At 41.2% G+C, this 21315-nt stretch overlaps 1 protein-coding gene across 3 annotated transcripts in view; it reads right to left on the reverse strand.

Annotated features, from left to right (window-relative positions):
• Positions 1-370: 370 nt before the first annotated feature.
• The window catches only part of LOC126392363 (low-density lipoprotein receptor class A domain-containing protein 4-like), a 281047-nt gene continuing 260102 nt past the window's right edge, over positions 371-21315 (reverse strand). For all 3 annotated transcript variants that reach the window (XM_050047731.1, XM_050047732.1, XM_050047733.1), the window contains 3 exons: positions 16957-17111; positions 15342-15392; positions 371-9874 (listed from right to left, as the gene is read on the reverse strand). In XM_050047731.1, the coding sequence (XP_049903688.1) occupies positions 9290-9874; positions 15342-15392; positions 16957-17111 (791 nt within the window). In that variant the 3' untranslated portion in view covers positions 371-9289. The remainder of the gene's footprint in view (positions 9875-15341; positions 15393-16956; positions 17112-21315) is intronic.

Raw genomic sequence — 21315 nt, forward strand, 5'->3', positions numbered from 1 at the left:
ATTGAGCATAACGTCATTGTTAAGCACATAAAGTATACCTGCAGTGAAATGTACTATATAGATAAAACTGCCTTACTTTACTAGTATCATAACAGCCAATTAACCTACTCAGATTGTGTTTTGCATGTTAGTGCATCAGGCCTCAACCTGCATCACTGAGCAACACAGAAACCTGGCTAACGAGTCTGAGAAATTGCTGATCTGCCTTAAATCCTGCTCGCATGTTATTTGACTGTATCAGTGAGGACAGATAAAGAGATGAGTGGCACTGCTGCTCGCACCGACTCCAGTAATCACATTACAAAAACCTCATTATCTACATAAGTCTTCAGGAAAAAATACAGGAAGAACACCAGAGTAATCACTTTTAAAGTTTTATTCATTACGCTGCAGTTTGACTACAGCATAAGTACAAGCATAAAATCTTTGACTACAACAGCACTTAGAGCAACATTTTTTGATTTTTTTTCTTTTTTTCTGTAAAAGTATTGCAATAACAGACCTTAGGCCTAAAACCTATTACATCACAATTGCTTAAATAAAAAGAGGCAAAAATACACAACAATTTTACCTCTGCGTTTGGATATATATGTACTGTATGGTTACTGGATACAGTCATATATATCTAGATTTCAGCACAGAGGGGGGAGGGGGGAACGAGAAGGATTCATTTTGTAAATAAAGCAAACTGATGTTACAAAACCCATGATGGAAGCAGTCCTATGGTAACTGTCAAGACAGAGAGAATACCAAACTGTTGAGACGTTATCATTGTTATTATTATCATTATTATTAAAATCTGGAACGATAAAAACAGCTACTTGTTGTCAGCAGTTGAGTACAGACTTCTGATAAGTGGAAAGAGGGAGCGCGCTGCAGGGGGGAGAAGTCAAAGAAAAATCAGTCTGAGCCCCAGTTAGTTCTTCAAGCTAGTGCAGGAAATGAAAATAAAGGTCTATTAAGTGAATACTTCATTTTCCATATGACAATTTGTATATCAATTACTCATCCTGTGTTCCGTTGCATCTTGCATGCCTCCACTGAATGAAGAATCCAAAAATGCAGGAAATAATTGATGAATTAAAGTCATGGGGGTCCATGTTTGACAACAGCAAAACTATATCATAACATCGGGTTTAAAAAATCTCACACAACTCGTGAAGTATGATCCAAGTCTTATTTATTCAGTCATATGCTCAGTACTTCCCAAATGGACAGTCCTCTACGATAGAGAACTGAGCTTAAAATGAACCTTATCTATGCTGCCTTCTAAGCCATTAAGAAAAGCATTTATTTTACCTTGCTGAACAAGGAACCTGCTACTCTACCGCAGCCTCGATTAGTCAGTTTGTTTGTGTTACTGTGTGGCTTTTGTATCTGAAAGAGTGAGTTTGGATTCAGCAAAGTCACACAGTTACACAAACAAACTGACAGATCAAGGGAGCGAGAGACCAGCAGCTTCTGTGTTCAGTGAGGTAAAATGACTGTTTTTTTTTTTTTTCCCAATGGAGTCTGGCTTTGAAGAGAGCATAGATAAGTTTCAATTTCTGTTCAGTTCCCCATCAGAAAGGGCTGTTTGGGAAGTACTGAGCCAACAGCTGGATAAACCAGATTTGATTTATACTGCACAAGTTGTGTGACAGTTTGTAAACAGATGTTTTGCTATAGTTTGTCTGTTGTTAAATGTGGACCTCTGTGACTGAAATTTGTCTAAATTTTTCTCAGTTTTGGGATTCTTCGTTCACTGTGGAAGCATGTGAGAAAAACTAAGTTTTCTTTACAAATTCAATGTAACACAGGGTGAGTTACTGATACACACATGGTCATTTGGGGGTTGAAGTCTTCCTTTAAGAAGAAGGAGAGCTGAGCGGCGCTCCAACCAAAGTTACAATAGAGACTTTTCCAAATTAAAACTATACAACTGCCACTTATTTGGTGCTTTGAAGAGAAAATGGCGCGTTGCTATGTACATTGTCTATAGATAAGAATGAACATGCTCTGCGGTTATTGTACAGTGGAGTTATTTTCAGTACATACTGTAAATAAATGACTGCAGATTAAACATGACTTTTGTGTCAATATACTGTGCCACATATAACATTGTAATATAGAAAATAAAAAAAATAATAATAATAATAAAGAGAGAAAAGTTAAATGACAGTTTTAACGGCATTTTTCACTCATTCCACACTGAAGCAACTTTCTAATCTTGACCAAAAAGGGAATGACCAGTTTTCCTTGAATGTTTTACACTCTTCCTGTTTAACGTTAAAGGAGCTATATGCGACATTCAGAGCATATCTATGATTCAGAGCCTTGGGTAGGATAGCCTGCACACTGTTCTCAACATGGAGGTGGCTGAGACAGTGGCTGGCAGCTAACAGTGCTAACTTCACAAACGGTGCTGACAGAGCCAATGGTGTTAACCAGGGGAAACCAGAGGGTGGGCGCTACGCTTCCGCCACGATGCCGTCCAAATATCAGCAGTAACCATCATATGAGCGCAGTGCAGAGCGGTTGCAGTTAGCTAGCCAGTGGGATACACTCACGGGGATTCACGTGCACTATCATGCACGCGTGGCCGGCACAACAACCCACAGGGAAGCTCCATTACAACACACACAGAGGTAGCCTGACTTCATTCTCTGCTCAGGATGTCATTACTCCACTTTATCTTTACATAACAAATAGAACTTTGCTGCTTTATTAATGTCCTGAATGTCGCTTACAGCTCCTTTAATGCAATCACAAGTCAGTGATCCTCCTGTAACGGAGCTGAAATGCTTTAACTGGAACACGACATCCAGCCAGACCTATAGCAGTGCTGAGTGTGCTCCACAGATTTATACTTTGGCAGATATACAAAATTACAGCTGAAAATAACTAAAATGTTGTTAAGATCTATGAGTACAGACACATATCCTTCCATATTTGGAAGTGCTGACGGCTCTCATGTGCAGTGGTCATGTGACGCGTCTCCCAAACTAGACAGCTTCGGCTTTTTGTTCAAGAATTTACAAAGCGAGTAGAAATCCAACCGGAGCCCGGCTGAAGTCGTGGCATAAACAGCGACTGATGAGTGTGCGATTTTTAGTTTTCTTAAAAGATCTGTGGAATAGAACTATACATTTGTTAGTCGATTGCGGTGAAAATAAAACCACCAGCCGGTACCCAAATGATGGCAAGCACTGTGAAAGCTTGTTCTTAGATGAGGAATCCAATAAACAAGTGAATAATATCCTTTCTCAACAACTTCCTTATACAGAGGTTATCTCATCCTTATCATAACAGACTATTATTTATAGCAAAATATTATAAGTAGTAATTTGTATTTGTGTTGCAACCATATTCTAAGCATACTTTGCAAACCATGTTTTCTCATAAAAAAAAAAGACAAAGCACATTTTTAACTGTAGGCATTTACAAATTTGATGTTGCCTTCTTAAAATTCTTATATTGTCTATACATTATATTACATTATTCACAACATTTTTTTGTGGTTTCTACCCATTGGGTAGGATATGTGCATAATATATTCAAGTTATATACAGCACCTTACAAACAAACAAAGAAAGACAGACTACTGAAAAAAGCACCGTTGGAAGTGAGGCACAACGAAGGTGGGAGCTTTTTGAGTGCAAGTGGGTTCCTATGTCTGCTCCACACACTGGTCAAATTACTGGTTGAAATAGCCTCAGCTGCTTTGCCGGGAGTGACCGCTCCTGTCTGGCACAATGGAAGCAAGCAGGCTGAACATTGCCGGTCCACTAGTAGGCTAAAAATAGTCAAGGTATGGCTGCAGTTTGAAGGGGCAGCCGGTGTTTTGCTGACATGGAAACAGGCACACTGCTGGTCCTGTGGTCACCAAATCTAACTTTCATGTAGAGCTTGGATTAAATGTGGTTTTTGTCCACTTCAATCACCGCGGGATCAGTCTGTAATCAAACAGGAGCTCAAGAGCTGAATAATAAACACAGACCAGACTCCCAAAAGCAAGTCACCACTGTAACATCTGTCCACGACTTTATAAAAAGACAAAAATAATAATTTTTTGGCAAACCTTTTCTCACATTTCTGTTCCACTCGGCCAGACAGGCGGTCAGCCCGATATAAAGCACCTGTAAGGATTCCAAGCAGCAGTTTGACTCAGGTGTGGTCTGCTCAAACATGAACATTAGGCACCTTATTTACTCACATAATAGTAACATGCAAACCTCCTTGTAGAAAACATAAAATTCATCTTTATATCCTCAATTTACAAGCTATGACTGCGCAGACAGAACAAGGCGAGAAAACAACAGAAAGAAGGAAGGAAAAGAGGAAAGAAATGCGGGTTTGAAGCAGGTCTGTACAGTCAAAGGCTGAAGTGTTGGGACAATCAATTTCCCGACGGACTCGCCCAGGTTTCTGCGTAACAAAATGTTAATATGGATCTTACAGGAAACAAGACCATGGTTTGTCTCAATACTTGTGCTTTTGACTGCAGAGGGTCAGATTTCTCTCCTTCTAGTTTTTGGATGAGTTGAGGGGACAGGATGGACAGAAGGACAGAGGACGGGGGTGGGGGGGCATGAGAAGCAGCAGTAGCAACAATATTAGCAGTAGCAGCAACAGCAATAGCAGCAGCGATGTAGTAACACACACACACACACACACACACACACACACACACACACACAAACTGTAGAGCCAGATGGACACACTGACCAGAAACACACAACTGGGACATGTGCGCACATTCACTCATGCTAACAGAATCAAAAGGCTTTCGTTCAAACTGTCCCGAAAATGTTTTTTTCTCCAACTGAATGGTGTAAAGTCAGATATGAGCTCTAAGTGCACAAAGAGGGGACTGTTCACTTAGTTCTTTCTCATCTTCAGGAACACTTCCAGGTTCACAGTCTAATGTTTCAACTGGAATTCAGCTCAGCATAAGGCCTCTTTGCTGCATTAGCATTACATGATACCTTCAAATACTCATTAATGCTGCATTAGGCAACTTCACACTGGCTGCAACTAGTGCCAGCAGAGGATAACTGGATGGTTCAAAGTGTAGAAGACATTAGTCCCTAAAAATCATGAGTCAAAATATTTAATTAGAGCATTAAAAATATCCCAATCCTATAGTATGTAGTATGTTGTATATTGTTACAGTGTATTGTTTTTGTAATTAGTATTAAAGAAATCAATGAACTTTCCTTACTTGTTTCTGTTTGTCCTACCAGGAAGTAATAAAAATGTGTGCTAATAGATCAATCAGACTGCAAAATGAACTTTGGAATGCTGCTGCCAATTAAGATATAAGTCTGGTGATATTCCATATTTTTGTTTTTACCATCAAATCCAACAAAAGACCCAAACCAACAATAAATGTAGCTACGAACAAGTGTTATGTGTGTATCAAGGCTTGACATATGTTCCTCTGTGACATAGGGCACCATTAATAAGTCACACTGTTGCACTAGCTGACATGTTCCTTCATTACCATTAGCATGCAGACACCGTAGTATTTTTTGACTCAATACACATACACTGCCCAGGTGCCCCAAATAACCACTAGAGCAGCAATCATGTATTAATCCACCACGGAATGTAGTCCCCAACAAATGCACCATTTTCTCCTGTTTGAGTAATGTTTAAAAAAAAAATAAAAAAAATACACTGCCCAGCTGTTTTATGATAACAGTAGCCCTTTTTACACAGAAATCGTGTTGTAGGGCCTCTACGAAATCCCTTCTTTATGCCGCCTTTGTATTTTTACCCAGAACCAAACAACTATGGCATCATGCTGCCCCAGTGCGCAATTTTAGTCAGCATGCCGGCATCCCAGAAGCTAAAGAGGTGTGACAATTACCAAAACAAGAGTTGGCCTCTGGTGTGACATATAACTTACATGTCAGCAGCGCTTTGTAAACAATAACAATGGCATAACATGGCAGTAACAATCATTTAGTGTCCCTTTTATATGGCGACTGATCTCGTTCTCTACTCCAAGGGTAAGGACCTCATTGTTTTCCCAATTTGTGGTCATTTTCAACTGCTTGTCTTCTTCTTTGAGTTAGCTGCTAACTGTTTCTAGTTGCTTTTTAAATCTTCTGGTGGTGGGTCACCCACATAATACATCATCAAAATGTCACACCCACCTCGTCCTTGTTCCCGTCCTGCTGGCTGTTCCTTTTTCACAGACCTTGATTCTGCGCTGTTACTACCTTCTCTGTCGGCTTAAAGGTGAGACAACTCTGTTTCCCAATTCTGCAATCGTACCTTTAACACTAAACAGTGAAGTAGCATAATGGTGCGATATTCCCGCCTTGAACAGGTAGTGTAAAAGGGGCTATCGACTTAACCGATTAAGAATGAATGCAGTTTCTCAGCCTTATGGTTTGTTCTTGACAAAGAAAAATTAACTCAAGGTCCATTTAGTATTTTTTTCCGCAGCTTTTTGCTACCTATCTCGGTCTCACTTAACAGATAAAGTTTTAATAACGTTTTCTCAGTTTAGCTCAGTTGTTAAAATTTGACCCAAGTACAGAACACAGCAGAATATATGAGGGGAAAAATTCTTATGCCTTTCCTCTGTTCAAAGATAGCCTTCACCATTGGGTTTAGGGGATTAACGTCCCATGCCAAACACCAGCTTCGGAAAAAAAGAGCAAGTGGACAATGAGTCAAGAATTTTTTGTTGTATAGAGACAAAGTAACACACTGTAGGTTTTGGTCTTTTCATGGGATTTGTTGACAATAAAACACATATGGAATAACACCAGCCTTATCTTCTAATCTCACCAAAGAGAAACAAACTGTTTTCCAAAGATTTAGTACTTAATGTTTCCTCAGATCTTCCTTGAGCTGTCTCACTACCATCCACTGTTTAACATTTTGCAGCAATGAGCAGCTCCTCTATTTTCTTGGTGCATTGCACTGAGGGACAACAGTGTCCATCTAAACTCCAGCCACAACACACGCTTTGTGGACATTCTGAGTGTGTGAATCTACTGAATCACCATTATTAAGAAAGGTGGAGTTTTCCTTGTGTCGCTTTAATGGAACCTGTGGAGTGGACTGTGGCATGCACATTCGTTGGGCTTTTACAGTGAGGTCGCTTCTGCTACAGAATAATACCCATCATGCATCACTGGATTTAATGAATGCTTAATTAATGATGTGTTAATACGGACAGTGCCAAATAAGTAACATGTCCTTGAATCCTTAAACTCAGACAAAGCAGTTGATTAATAAATCACTCGCATAAACGCAGACACACAGACACACACACACACACAGACACACACACACAATGCTCCTGCAGGAACATTAAGTGCCTTTCTGTGTTTTAAAAGGTCTGACCAACAAAAACACACACACACATGCACTCACACACACACTTACACACACACACACACACACACACTCACACACACAGAGGGAGGAAAGGACTGCACTAGCACACTGCCAAACAAGGGCTCCACTCCAGTCTCCACTTTAAAGGGCTTGGCGGACTCTGCATCATTTGAACGCACTTTTTCTGCACACGGATGGAAGGAGGGATGATGAACAGTGACCAGAGACACTGTTAACAAGCTGGGATGGGGGTTAGAGAGAGGGAGGAGGGGGGGCACTGGTGTTGAATGCAAACAAGATAGAGAGACAGAGAAAGCGCAAGAGCAGAGGAGAAGGCAACGATGAGCAGAGAAAAAGGCTCAATTTTCAAAAAGGTTTTCTTTTACAAAAAGGACCCTCCCATAGCCCTTTGACTTCGACCACAGACAGTTTTCGTTTAAAACCTGATCGCTGTGCTGGCGGATGCAGACAGGAATCTTCACTTTGTGTCGTCCTGTGTTTTTTTTTTCTTTTTCTTTTTTGTGGCTTTAGAAACGTGAAGACGGAGAGCTGAGCCTTCTTTTTTTGTTGTGTGTTTTCGTTGTCATGGCGCCGGGGTTCGTGTTCAGTGTGGCTGTTGGCAGAATGAACTGTGCATGTCGAGATGAGCGGTGAGAGGAGAGGAGGAGGTGGGGTGGGGAGGGGGCTATGGACGCAGGAAACAGGAAAGAGGAAGTGTCAGGTGCTCAGAGGTTGGGACAGAGTTGAAAAGTGAAGAATCTGCTGTGACCATGCTGCTGGATGGACAGTTAGATATGCTTTCCTTTTGTTATGGAGTTATGTTATTCTTGGTTAACTTGATATCCAACCACCTGGCCAGATCTGTTAGTATGGAGCATGTTGGATCTTGCCAAGCAGCTCTCATCTTTCAAAGAGTTTAAGAACTACTCTGGTTTTGGAAACCTATCTATAAATCTTGTAACAAACTACCAGAGGAAGTGAGAAATGTTTTGTCCACCCAGCAGCTGATCACCAGGCAGATTTCTTTCTCACAGACGTGAGCAGTACAGGGTTATTCTCTTACTAAGTCTCACTGTGCCTGTGGTGTAAGCAGACAGAGATGTTGTAGGCTGGGTACGAGTATTTCTTGCTGTTTTCAAAAAAAGGAAGGACATAAGCTTATAATACTTTTTTTTTTTTTTTTTGCTCCCAACTGTTTAAACAACTTTGGAGGCAAAGTTCAGTCAGTCAGTCCATTCATGAAAAGGACGAAAAAAAAGAGAGAGAAAAAACAAACACATCATTATCATCACATAGCATAATTTCCCTCTTCTCTTTTACAACAAAAAGATAGTGCAACTTTTAGATAACTTTTCTTTTTTGTGTTTTGAATGTTAGAACGAGTCATTTCTTCCCCCCTTTGCTTTGCTTCCTTGTGAACCTTGGCACTAAGATTTGGGTTTGTGAGTCTCTTGTTTTTGTTGTGTTCTCTGTTAAGTCCTTGATTCTCAGTTCTCGCTTTGTGCACAGATCCCGGTCCGAAAAAAGAAACAAAAAAGAAAAAAAAACATCATCCTCAGTTCCCGGGGACAGAGCACGTCACCCGAGGGGACGAAAAAGCAAATCGTTTCAATCTGTGCTAGCAGTATGTTTCTTTCTCATGTAGAGGAAAAAAAACAAAAACAAAACTCTCCACGCAGTGCATACATCCTGCCCCAGCAGTGCTAGCTGTTTGAATGACTAACATTGGAAAGAAACAGAAAAATCAACTCTTGGTTCCTCTTTCCTTGTTTTGTTGTAGCTAAGGTTGATATTTATTTGTGCATGGGAGTGTGGAGAGAGGACATGAGAGAGACAGAGAGAGAGCGCGCGATAGAGAGACCACTGCTTACAGGTGATCAGGGGTGAAGAGGAGAGACAGCTTTCAGTCAGGGGTGGGTAGCCCCGCCTGCCCCCCTACCCTTTTTCTTCACACCAGGTCCTCCGGTTGGCCGTCCTTGGCCTTGGCAGGTACTATTGTGCTTTCTGATTGGCTCTGCTGCTGGATCGTCCTGCTCCCCGGCCCCCCCACCCTCTGGTTATTGCTGTGCTGGTGTAGAAAGAAAGCTGAGCCGGGGTAGTGGCCCATCACCTCGCTGTACGCTGGCGGGGGGCCCTCCATGCGCCCGTGGCTGCTGGAGTTGGCCGCACTGATGCCCGAGTTACTGCTTGGCGGCCTCGGCCCGCCTCCTCCCATTCCTCCCCCTCCACCCCCCACCCCTCCAAGGCCCCCGCCTCCTCCCATGTCGATCAAGTCACTGTCGTAGATGGTCCGGTTGGGCGGTGCCCTCACCGACTCGCGGTTGAGCTCCATCTGCTGCTCGGGGTCACGAAGCTGCAGGGTGCAGGGACCCTGGTACGGCGGGGGCTCCTCACCGTCCGACAGCGAGATGGTGGGTGGCAGGTCGATCTGGTGCTGCAGGTAGGGGTAGGTGGGCTGGAAGCGGCTGAATCGGTCGCGCTGCATGAAGGAGGGAGCGGTGAAGCGATCCCTGGCCTGGGGAGCATATAATACCTGAGAGAAAGACAGAGAGGGAGGGAGAGAGGAAGAGCCAGAGAGAAGAAGACAGGAAAAAGAAGGAAGATATATTATTTTTCTGATACATTCCATAATATCGTAAATATCTTCATATCAAACGAACTGATATTAAATGCCATGAGGTGGAGTTCCACTGTAATACTGTATATCACATCAGGGAATACTCTTCATATGTGCTAAAGAAAAAATTCCAACAACCATTTTGGTTTTGTAATTTTGACAAGAATTCTGTAAAATGAAAAACAATATAATCAGATCTTGACAATACCAGTGACAGTGGAATCAATGATAATAGTGAATTGCCCAGACAAACAAATACTTAAATAAAAAATAAACTCAAAAATAAACTCAAATAAAAGAAATACTTTCATAACATACATAGTGAATTAATATGTCACTCAATCCCAATCACTGGCATGAATGGGCCGCCACTTTGGAATGTTTGCAAAGTTCTTAATACCTCCATGGTCCTGACCCCCAAGGTAGTATAACAACCCTCAGAACTGATATGTAACCTGTGCGGACATACCTACATAAACCCTACATCTGTTAAACTCTTCCACCATGGACAGTACTCTTAAACGTTAGCAGGGTTTAGGCTTGGGCGATATCTATTTTTTTCATACCTTCATAACTTCCCAAACTTTCACTGAGGTAGACAGTACATGACGGTATTTCTTTTTTTTTTTGTATTTCCTATTCTCTTACCAATTATGCAGAGAAATGTCAACTACCAATGCAATGGTCGGTTCTGTTGGTACCATTCACAACTTTTGACATTGTAAATGCAATAATAACCGTTCTGATGTGTAACGAGCAGAACTGAACTGAACCGACTGCTTGGTGGAAACAAGGCTGAACTAAAGTGCTTCTCAAAATTAGACCTCATGACATTTATTACAGGCGAGCGTGGGGAGTATACTACAAGAATGCTCCACAAGCGTAACCGAATTTGATGTAAACACTTCATTCCAATGTCTCACCGATGTATCACCAATTAATTATTAAAGACATAACATTGTAATTACAGTGAACGTGAGAAAAGATACAAAGCGCCTTCTACAACTGAACAACATTCAACATATCGGTTCATCCTCCAGCTTTTGTCAGAGATCTTCACCTCAATTAGCTCTTCAGACTGTGACTGCGCGATCCATTTCTTCATTTCTCACATTTCTGTCCAATTCAACACATTTCAACTGTGGCAAGTCATTATCAGAGGGAACCCATTTCAATTAGTGACTGTGGCTCTAATAGTCAACCCCCACTGACAGACAAGGCAGTCTGGATGGAGAGAACAACAGACTGGAAAAAAAAACCCTGGGGGGGGGGGAGTAGGGGGGAATGGAGGATCAGGGCAATTGAAATGGAGAGACAGAGAGAGAGAAAGAGTGGAACTGAAAGGATTAAAAAGAAAGGCTACTGAGATAAGGAGAGAGAAAAGGAGAGTACAGAAATGAGAGAAGAAGAAAGAGCTGTGAAGATAAAGAGAGGAAGGAGAGCTAGAAAGATAAAGACAGAAAGAAACATAAGAGAGAGAGAAAAAAGAAAAAGTGTAGAGCCAGACAGATAGACAGGCAGACAGAGGGAGGGAGGGGGAGAAAAAGGTGTATAGCTGATAGAGGGAGCAGAGCGCAGCAGAGCAGGGCAGCTCTCAGACGGCTGTCTAGACAGTGTCAGGGGAGGTGTTGCTGATTAATGACGCACCAAAAACCATCCACCCCCCTGCCACACACACACGCACACACACTCAGCCCCCTTCCCTGCATCTATCAGCCACCCACACTCATTGGCTGCGTCTCCCTCTGTGTTTGTCTCTCCATGGCCTTTTCCTTTTTTTCCAGATCTCTCTGGGTGCTTTAACATTGACACTGTTTTTACCCCCTTTCACCTGCCGTCTATTCTTTCCTCGTTCCATCCATCCTTCATGTCTCTTTCTCTCTCTCGTTCTCCTTTTTGTTTACACGTAAGGCTTTTATCTGGCAGGGTACTCCAAATGAAAGCAAATTTGGTGTGCTTGCTTTGGTGTAACCTTGCCCTCATGTCCACACAAAGTTGCCAGTGTGCACAACCTGGCCAGCTAAACTTCTCACACAGCAACATGCTATTGTCTGCAACTTATCAATACTATCATGTGGTGAGTTGTGTTTATCCTTGTTCTTTGAACTCCATGTTTTTAGTTTTCCCAGTGCATCTTCTCCCACCGCGGCTCGTAAGCTCCTCCATCTGGCACGGACGCCATTAAGCAAACAGATCACCCGTCACAGTGAGTATACTGGCATTTGTTTGCGGTTCTGTATTCACAAGTCTTTGAGAACATGCCAAATTTGGTTGTGTTTGGAGTATAGTGCCAGCCGTACCCGGTGTGACATACAAGCTTCAATTTCTGGATGATCAAATATTTACAAGCAACTAAAATGCAAATGTCAGGATCTTTGTCCTGTGATAGTGTTCGTGTAGCCACAAAACAATCATACAAGGGTGAGTACTAAGAAAATAAGCCAGCTGAGAAACAAAGAAGAGCTGGGAAGAGACAGAGATTTCTTTTTTAACACAGCAAGTGAAGCAAGTAGATTAGACAAAAGAGATCAGGTGCAGGCCTTCTTTCTCCCAGTTTAATTCATTTTAGTTGCCATCTTTATAGTCTATACTTTTGCACTGCACTGCCTCTGATTGTCAAACTGTGTTTAATGTGCTACTTGTAGCAAGTTATTTTCTATAAGTCATTTCTACATACTGAATCGTTAGATTTATTCAACAGGCAGAACCCAAATTAGATTCTGTAGGAATCCGTCTGGATTGCTTTACGGCACCAGGAGTTTGTTTTATGGCACAAAACAGAAAGAACGAGCTCCACTTTCAGCACAAATGGCCCTCAGGTTTTTTTGCAAAGGTGGAAAAAAGAGATTCATACATATTTAACCTTTTCAGTGACGCCAGACAGAGAGAGAAATCCAGGTAATGGCAACATCAGAGTTATGAGAAATGTGACTCACGCTGACAACACTATTAAAATAAAACAGAGACTACCAAAGGTCTTGTCCATAATATCATTTGTTTATAGTAATTATCCCGAGGTTACACAATTATTTGACAGCAATGTCACATACAGCATCTTTTAAAACAAAGCTTTAAGTGCGAGTCACATGACACTGTTGGTGGAGATGGCTTATCCTACTTTTGCAGTCCAACGGTCAGACGAAGCACTTTGCAGTTAATTAGGATGTCGAAGCAGTTAAAAGATATGTCTTGTGGAGACATTCAGAAGCATTTGCAGCCCAAGAGCTCACAGCAAATTAATATAGCCAGTCTGGATGAAGTACAGCCTCAGCTGAAAGAAAGTTGTCTTGGTTGGTTTCATAGGAGTCTGAAGTGGAGAAAAGGGTGGAATGGCTAGAGGATACTGACATAAAGATGAAGGCATCCCTGGAGGCTAACCCCATAGCTAATAAGGCTGAACTCAACCACCTCCACAGATTGAGGATATGGAAAACCATAAGAGGCACAATAGTCCACAACTTGTGGGCATCTCAGAAGATAAAATGTCTTTGAATTTGTAAAATCTGTTCTCAGTTCTTTGCTCTCAAAGACAACTCAGGTTGAGCCGGCCCACAGGGGTCCAATACCACTGTCAAACCCTGAGGGACACCTAAAACAATTTTGGTTCACTTTCTATGTTCAACTGACCAAGAGCTGGTTCTATGTGCAGCATGTAACGAAGCGGAGATGCAGCGGGAAGGCGAGTGCATCATAATTTTTCCCAACTATCTGGGAGCCACACAGTTAAAACAAGGGAATTTCAAGGGAGGCAAGAAGGCTCTGTGTGCACTTCACATGAAGTTTGCTGTGTTGTGTTTTCAGGACATGGATGGGAACCTACTTGAACCTAATTCTAAAAAATTCCAAATATGTCATTATCAGATTTGAATAACTGACAGAGTGAACTGTCTGGACATAGGGGCTGATTGATGTTGGTTTGTTGAAGGTGTTTTGTTTGGAGGGGTTCACAGTTAGCCTGAATCAGGACATTGAATCCAAAAATAAGAGATGATACTTTTTTTCTTCCCCATATGACACATTAAGTCATATAGACTTTTTTTATTTCTAAAAGTGTCTCATAGTCAGTGGTTACTTGTTCGATTGAGAGTATTTTAGTGTCATCAGGCTTTGGTAAGACTAGAAATATTAGCTTTTTGTAGAAGAACACTACTGATAGAGTACCAAAATGGAGATTTGACTCATCTCTTGATTCTGAGTTGCAGGAGGCCCTGAGAAGTCCAGTTTATTCCTACATAAAGTCAAAGTCAAAGTCAAACGTAACTGTAGCATCCTCTGCAGTGATTGGCCCTCGAACCCCCGAAGCAGTATTGACAGGCTTTGTCATTCAGTATGCTTGTATTTCTTTTATAAATGCAGGAAGCATGCTGCTTTTATTGATTTCCATGGGGGCATTTTGAGATATATATATATATATATATATATATATATATGTATATATATCCATAACTTTTTTTCCCCACACAACAGTATTGTCTCCTTTTTGGGGATTTGCTGGGGTGCAAATGGGTAGCTCTCTTTAAAAAGAGGCAGCATCTTTTTTCTTATGAACAGCAAAGATGTTATATTTCAAAATAAAAGTAAAAGCCTTAAGCGCAATAGTATCAGCAAATCAGTTAATAGCAGTACAGGATATTGCTAAAATCAGTTTTTGGTTGTGAGGAACTGAGAAAATCTGGAACCAGTTCCAATTAAGAACCAGATCTTGATAACCAACGCAAAGGTTTTATAGTAACCCATTTTTATCAAATTACTGAGACAAATTACTTGAGTGCATTCACCGATTACTTGCTTTATGCCATGCACTACCGTTGCAACAAGTGTACGTTACTCTATGTGACAAGAAAGACTGTGATGGTGAGGGAGGACAAATTATATAATGTACTCACAATAAATATTTTCAAAAAGCCAGGAAAAAAAAAATGCATCCTCAATTCTGAGCGTAAATAAAAATACTATTATTTAGTAATAAAAGTCCAATCCAAAATAGTTAGTTGGTAGTAGTGTAATTACCCCAGTCAAACATAGAAAATCAAGTTAGCATGAAAAAGTTAACATCATTTACTTAAGTTGAGATGCAGTAAAAAGATTCAGTTTATGATAATATAATTTTTTGGATCATATTGTCCTGCCCTACACAACACCTGATGATACTTCTTGAGGCTTGTAAACTGGCAGAGGACAGCCTGGTGCTGTAAAGAGGCTTTTTAGGCATGAGTGTATGCATCTGACTCTATCTAGATAAGTTTTTAGAGAGTGACAGTTCAGGGTCCTTAGAGTTTGTAAGTATAAAGTTTAGCTATCGTCCTGCTTGGTCTGCGTGCTCCCAGTGTACAAGGCTTAGCTGTGGGTTTAATAGAGGTCAGTGCGGTGGTGGTGGTCTTACCTCCGAGGCACCTTGTCGAGAGCTGCTGTCTGAAGGCCACAGACACCCATCCTACACATCCAGACAGACAAAACAAAAACAAGAACGAATAAGGCTCAGATTTAAAAAAGTCCCCAGCTGGCTTTAAGATTGTTAGACACCTGTCTGGCGCTTGTAAGTGATGTTTGAGCTTCAGAGCGATTTTCACGTATTCATGTTACGAACGTGAGACGTGACTGAATCTTTAGTTTTTTATGTTAACAAAGCCATCAGTTAATCTCTTGAACATTTAATGTGTATTTGACAATGTGTTACATTCATGTTAGATTTGCTGTCGCAGATACAGCTTTAGAAATCAACAATCATTACTGCTTTGTTGTTTGTTGTGTCTGGGATGGTTTTTGATGCGAGACCATTAAGCTGACAATACAAACTTTCTTTCTTAACAAAGACTGATAAAGAGGAAAAAAAATCCCCTGAAAAGTAACAACTTAATGAGGACACAGATGAAACAATGCTGTGAAGCGCCTGATGGCTTCAAACCCAAAATCTTGCCCTGTTTAGGAGCGAGGACAACAAAAAGCAGACGGCTCCAGTCTTAAAAATAAGCAGGATAAAAGCTACATGAAACACAACTATCAAATAATTGCAGTTTCACTTCGTCTACATTTGACTTGAGGATCTTTTCTAAGGTGGCACAGTCAACAGTATTTAGTGAGAAAAAGGGAACATGAAAAGGAGGACAAACATGCATAAATCCTGATAGTTTATGTGTCTGTGAGGGGCAAAGGCCATTGGCTATTCTTCCAAATTGCACTTTCACTGCCGCAGGGCTTTGTCGGCTTGTTGGTTTCTGATGTTGCATTTATAGTATTTTTTGCGATGTGTCTGCTTCTGTTTGCATAATTTTTGTTTGATTGGACAGTGGAGAGCAGAGTGAGGAGAGATGAAAAAGATGAGAGGTTATTAGCTGAATATAAATAATATGTAATGGGACAACCAAGCATACAAAAGCTTTCATCTGTTTTTCAGGTACTGGTGTAGAAACTGAATATATCAATAGACCAATAATTTATGGATCATATTCTGTACCTGAGCCTATTTCAGTGGGCGCAATCTTACAATCTGTGTATATTCAAGTTTGTCTGTGTGTGTTTGTCCCAGAGTGTCGACATGTCAGTATGGGGGCAGAGCCGCTGCTGTCTAGACGGCACCATAGTGAATTAAACATCAAGGCTTGACAGAGTCTGGCTCTGAAGAAACCAATTCAGCAAGTTCACCTAACAGACTGGAGCAAAGCTGTTACCTCAGTGAAACTGGGACAGAGACTCCGACTGGGATAAAAGGATTCATTTAGCTCAGCGCAGCTTTACTGGGAACAAACTGGTAAGCTATGTTTGTCCTGCTTCCGAAATAAAGAAATGTACTGTCACAAAGACTCCACACGGACATGCAGTGAGAACAGATGAACAGACAGACACGCACAGTTTTTCACTCACGATCAGTTTAGATCAAAATGTTATTGGCATGGATGCTGAAAGAACAGCCCTGCCAGAGCAACTAAACACAACCCAACACAAACAGTATCTCTTTGTCTGTCACTGTTACACACAGACACAAGCAGAGAGTTACTGACCTGCTGCAGGGCATGGTCGTGCCTGCGGGCCTGGCTCTGCCTTGTTATGAAGGACCAGGTGGAGAGCTTGTAGTGGTTGAGCAAGCAGATGATCACCACCACCATCACTGTCATCACCACGATGATGATGACGATCTGAACAAACTCCAGTTCAGCTGCACAAACACACAAAAGGAGAGAGGGGGTTTAGCATCACACATTTACAATGATGATGTGCAAGTGCAAAATAACTTTAAACATTACATTCACACAAGGACATACATATCCAAAAATGTTATGAAGTTCATTAGGAAGCCTGAAAACATCATCACAATTTTCTAAAGCTTGATTTCAGGCTGTATAGCATAACATTAAAGTACAGGACATAGACTGAATGAAAATAACTATTCAAATTGTTGGAATTATAGTTAAGCAATGTATCCAACAATACCTAATTTTGTCATAGTGTAATGTTTCTTTTCTGTCTTCATCAGAGTGAAGACAGCTGATGTTTAAAACCCTACAGTAAGCCTGATAACAGACGTCCTAAAAGCTGTAGTTGGTAACTTTTTACAAACTTTTTCTCGTATTTGCTGAAACTGTCACTATATTCACACAATACAACATGAGACAGATGATCTGTGGAAAAAAAAAAAGTTCCCCCTTCTCGTTGAGCTTCTAATGGCATTACCACATGTGAAATAAAACCAATCAGGGCTGAGGAATCTCTTATGCGGCTGTCGTTCATGTCAATCACTGCTCGTGAACTGAGGTCACAATGTCAAACTAGGCAGCGCTGATCAAATACGCATCGAGATTCTGTAAAAGAAATTGTGTATTTCTTACCTCAAATGTTTTCAGAAACATATTTTAGTGTACCGTTTTGCTGTTAAATGAAAAAGTTGGTCTGGTCGGTGGGCGGTGGTACTTCAGTCGACATTTTACAGCTAAACAGTACACTAAAATATGATTCTGAAAACATTTCAGACGATATAATAACAGGATCTTGATTGACATAGTTTACAGTTTGACCACAGTTGACAAGCAGTAGTTGACATAACTGACAGCTGTGTGACTGTGTGACTCCTCAGCTCTGATTGGCTGTTTTCAGTGAGCCATGCAAACGTCTAGCAAATGTCATGAGAAGCAGTAGAAAGACAAGGATAGGCACATTTTTTTGCTTATTTTTGGTGTCATGTACTTCATTCAGAATAAAGTGACATGATATATGACACAAAGATATTTGTCTTCAGACCCTCACAATGGATAAGGAAAAACTCCCCCCTCCCAAAACCCCCTTTACCAGGGAAAAAAAGGGTAGAAACCTCTGAAAGAGCAACTGAGGAGGGAACCCTCTCCCAGGATGGAGAGACATGAAATAGATGTGTGTACAGAACAGATCAACATGATATATCGCAAACACAGCTTTAGATAACAGAGATCTGATGTTTTAAAGTCCACATTTAATTCTTCTGTTGTGTTGCACTTTAGCAGAAGAGGTATGAATTTTTATTAGGTGTTTATGTTCAACTGCTCTTTTGTTTACTTTAGATTTAAATAATTCAAGTGGTCGGGGTACAGACACTGTTTTTATGGCATTACCAGTGGGTAACTGCTGTAACTGCTGTAGAGGAAGCTCAGAGAAGTGTGTAAAACTGTGACTTTGCTTCCTGATCTCAACTCTGGGTTAGAACCACTAATAAACTCGGTCTGGTTCCTGGTTCCTAGATATAAGAGCAGCTCCATCCAAAGTGGGATGAGAGAGGGATGTTCTTGGCTTGTAAACTCATTTAAAAAAAGTCAAAATGTCTAATGTGAAGATGGTCTTTTTTACAAAAACATTCTACAGTTCGTGACAACTGGGCAAACTGTCAGCTAATGACAGTCTAATCTTATGAGATGATCACAAGCTACAAAATGGACCTTTTTGTTTCCTTCAATGTGAAACAATATTATACCTATATATCACTAAAAAACGTTAAAACTTTTAAAGAAGCCAGAGTTTAACTACGTGGGCACTGTTCGGAGTAATGGTTATAGCCTATGTTCACCAGCAGGGGGTAGCACAGGTCAAACTCCCAGTCAGTCTGTCACATAGTGTGTATTAGTGTGTATGGTTCAGAGAATTCAACAGACAAAAGCTTCAAATCACAGAAAAGATGAGTGTTGAGACCCTGGTGTCTGTCCCAGCATACAGTGGTGTCTTTGTGGGGATACTGAATAACGGCGGTGTTTCTGTCCTCAACAAACAACACACAGTGACACATACACACACCAGCATCAGAGCTGATCTGGGCCTGACCTCCCAGATCAGGGCACCGCTGGGAGACAATGATCACTGCCTTACAGTCACGTCTGCCTCTCGTCTCTTGTTCATTGTTTCATGGTTTGGTCCTTTTTTTTCTTGTCCTCCCACTCTGTCCCTTCAAACACTTCCTGTATCTCAACTTGCCCCCCCCATCTCCTCTAACCCAATGCACCCACCCTCCTCTTTCTCTTCCACAACTCACTTTTTGTGTTCTCCCAACTCTTCCTGCCTTTATCAGTCTTTATTCTTGTATCCCTCCCTCAACCACCATCATTCTTTCTCTGTGTTTCTTCATTGTCTTCCTCTTTCAGTTTCTCTCTTCCTCTATCTATCTCTTCGTCCTCTCTCTCGCTGCCTCCCTGTCTGCAGTTAAAGACTCTTTTGATGTGAGTTGTCGGTTTCGCTCTGAGCAGAAGTCTTGACCTTGTCTGGTCTTGGCACCCTGTCTGACCTCTGACTCATATGTTACTCACTGCTGGACACTCAGTCACTTTATGTGTGTGTGTAGTGTCTGTGTTTACAGTGTGTGTCCTTGTGTGCTTGTGGAGCTCTGTAAGAAAAATGACACAATGTACACTCAGCTATTTGAGCTACAATGCCTCGATTGTAGCGGACACCTCCTCCACAAATCTCTGTACAATTTTCGAGTGTATTACCCACAATCCGCCTGGGCAGTTTTTCATACAACAGGGATGGGATCAGGCGTATACAAGTATACTGTGTGTAAAAACCCCAAAACTTGAAGAACCTGTCAGATATATGATAACCACTGAACATAAAGCTTATATAAATTTAAAATAACATATATATTGTTACAAAAAATTGAAAACACACAAAAAATCAAAGCAGGGACCAGCCCAGTCCAGTAAAACCCAACCTATCCCAGTCTTCCCAGCCTCAGTAATCCTCCCCGGCTTATTCGTCTGCATTAGGGTGGGTTAATGTCGAGCCTGAGCTGAAACGTAAACCCACCCAAACCTGCCTCTGCCCACACCACAGCAGCCACAGGGGAGGGGTGGGATAAGATTGAGAGGAAGAAGGCCAACTAGCGCAAACCACATGGAGGGCGGAAAAAAATAAAAACGCTGTGAAGACCGAAACCTAAGCCAGTAAAACCAACCGACATTAACCACCAAAGAGCGGAGGAATGAGGTGCTTAGTGCAAAACAACAACGGCAGACAAGCTCGACAACTTTTCTATTGCGAGATGAAAGACGATGAGTGAGGTGATAAAGTGTTAAACAAATGACTGAAGCCCTCCTCATTAATGAAAGTATTAGTATGATGAAGCAACAACAGCACTGCACTATGGTCCCCATTCTTCACACAAGACATCTGAAACCGAGTTTTTAACCTATTTGTCACAATATGAGTCACCTAATGTGGAACATGTATGGTAAGGGAACAAAGTGCTGAAAGTGAAGATGAAGAACCACAATGGCACTTAATGACCCTCTGGCAATGTCATCAACCACATATGAGAGGAACAGGAGTGGAGTGTTCTGGAAAAAACTTGAAGAGCCAAATTCACCTAACATGCCATGAGGCAGAGAGATGCTGAGGTAAAGTTATATTCTGGGAACCAATGTTCTGAAAACCAACATAACCTCCAGGTTTGGTGTATCCATATGTCACTGGTTCCTAATCTTTTCGTCTTGCGAACATATAAAGCCAAGGACTGCCTGATGATCAGTGTTGTGTAAGTGAAAAAAATGAGTAATTAGTTATTTCCCTCAAAAGCAGTTGGAGAAATTTACCAATTACTGCATACAGAAGTGTTTATTTACAAGGGAGAGTAACTTCTGCATTACTTTCAAACATCTGCTGGGATTCTCTCCTTAATAAACACATAGCATATTTTAGTGCTGCCGTGGCACAATGTTGGACAAGACAACCGTCAAATTTTATCGTTAATTGTACCCATTATCACTATAATGAAAAGTAAGTGGTGGAACAATAAAACACAATAGATGTTTTGATAGGCCTATTTAATTTAGCCTCAACAGGCCCTCAAATCGAGCGACACAAGTCAGTTTTTATTACTCTTTTGGCAGAGTGAAACACAATAACTG

The sequence above is a fragment of the Epinephelus moara genome, chromosome 6 (genome assembly GCF_006386435.1).
Source record: "Epinephelus moara isolate mb chromosome 6, YSFRI_EMoa_1.0, whole genome shotgun sequence".
In the NCBI taxonomy this organism is placed as follows: Eukaryota; Metazoa; Chordata; class Actinopteri; order Perciformes; family Serranidae; genus Epinephelus; species Epinephelus moara.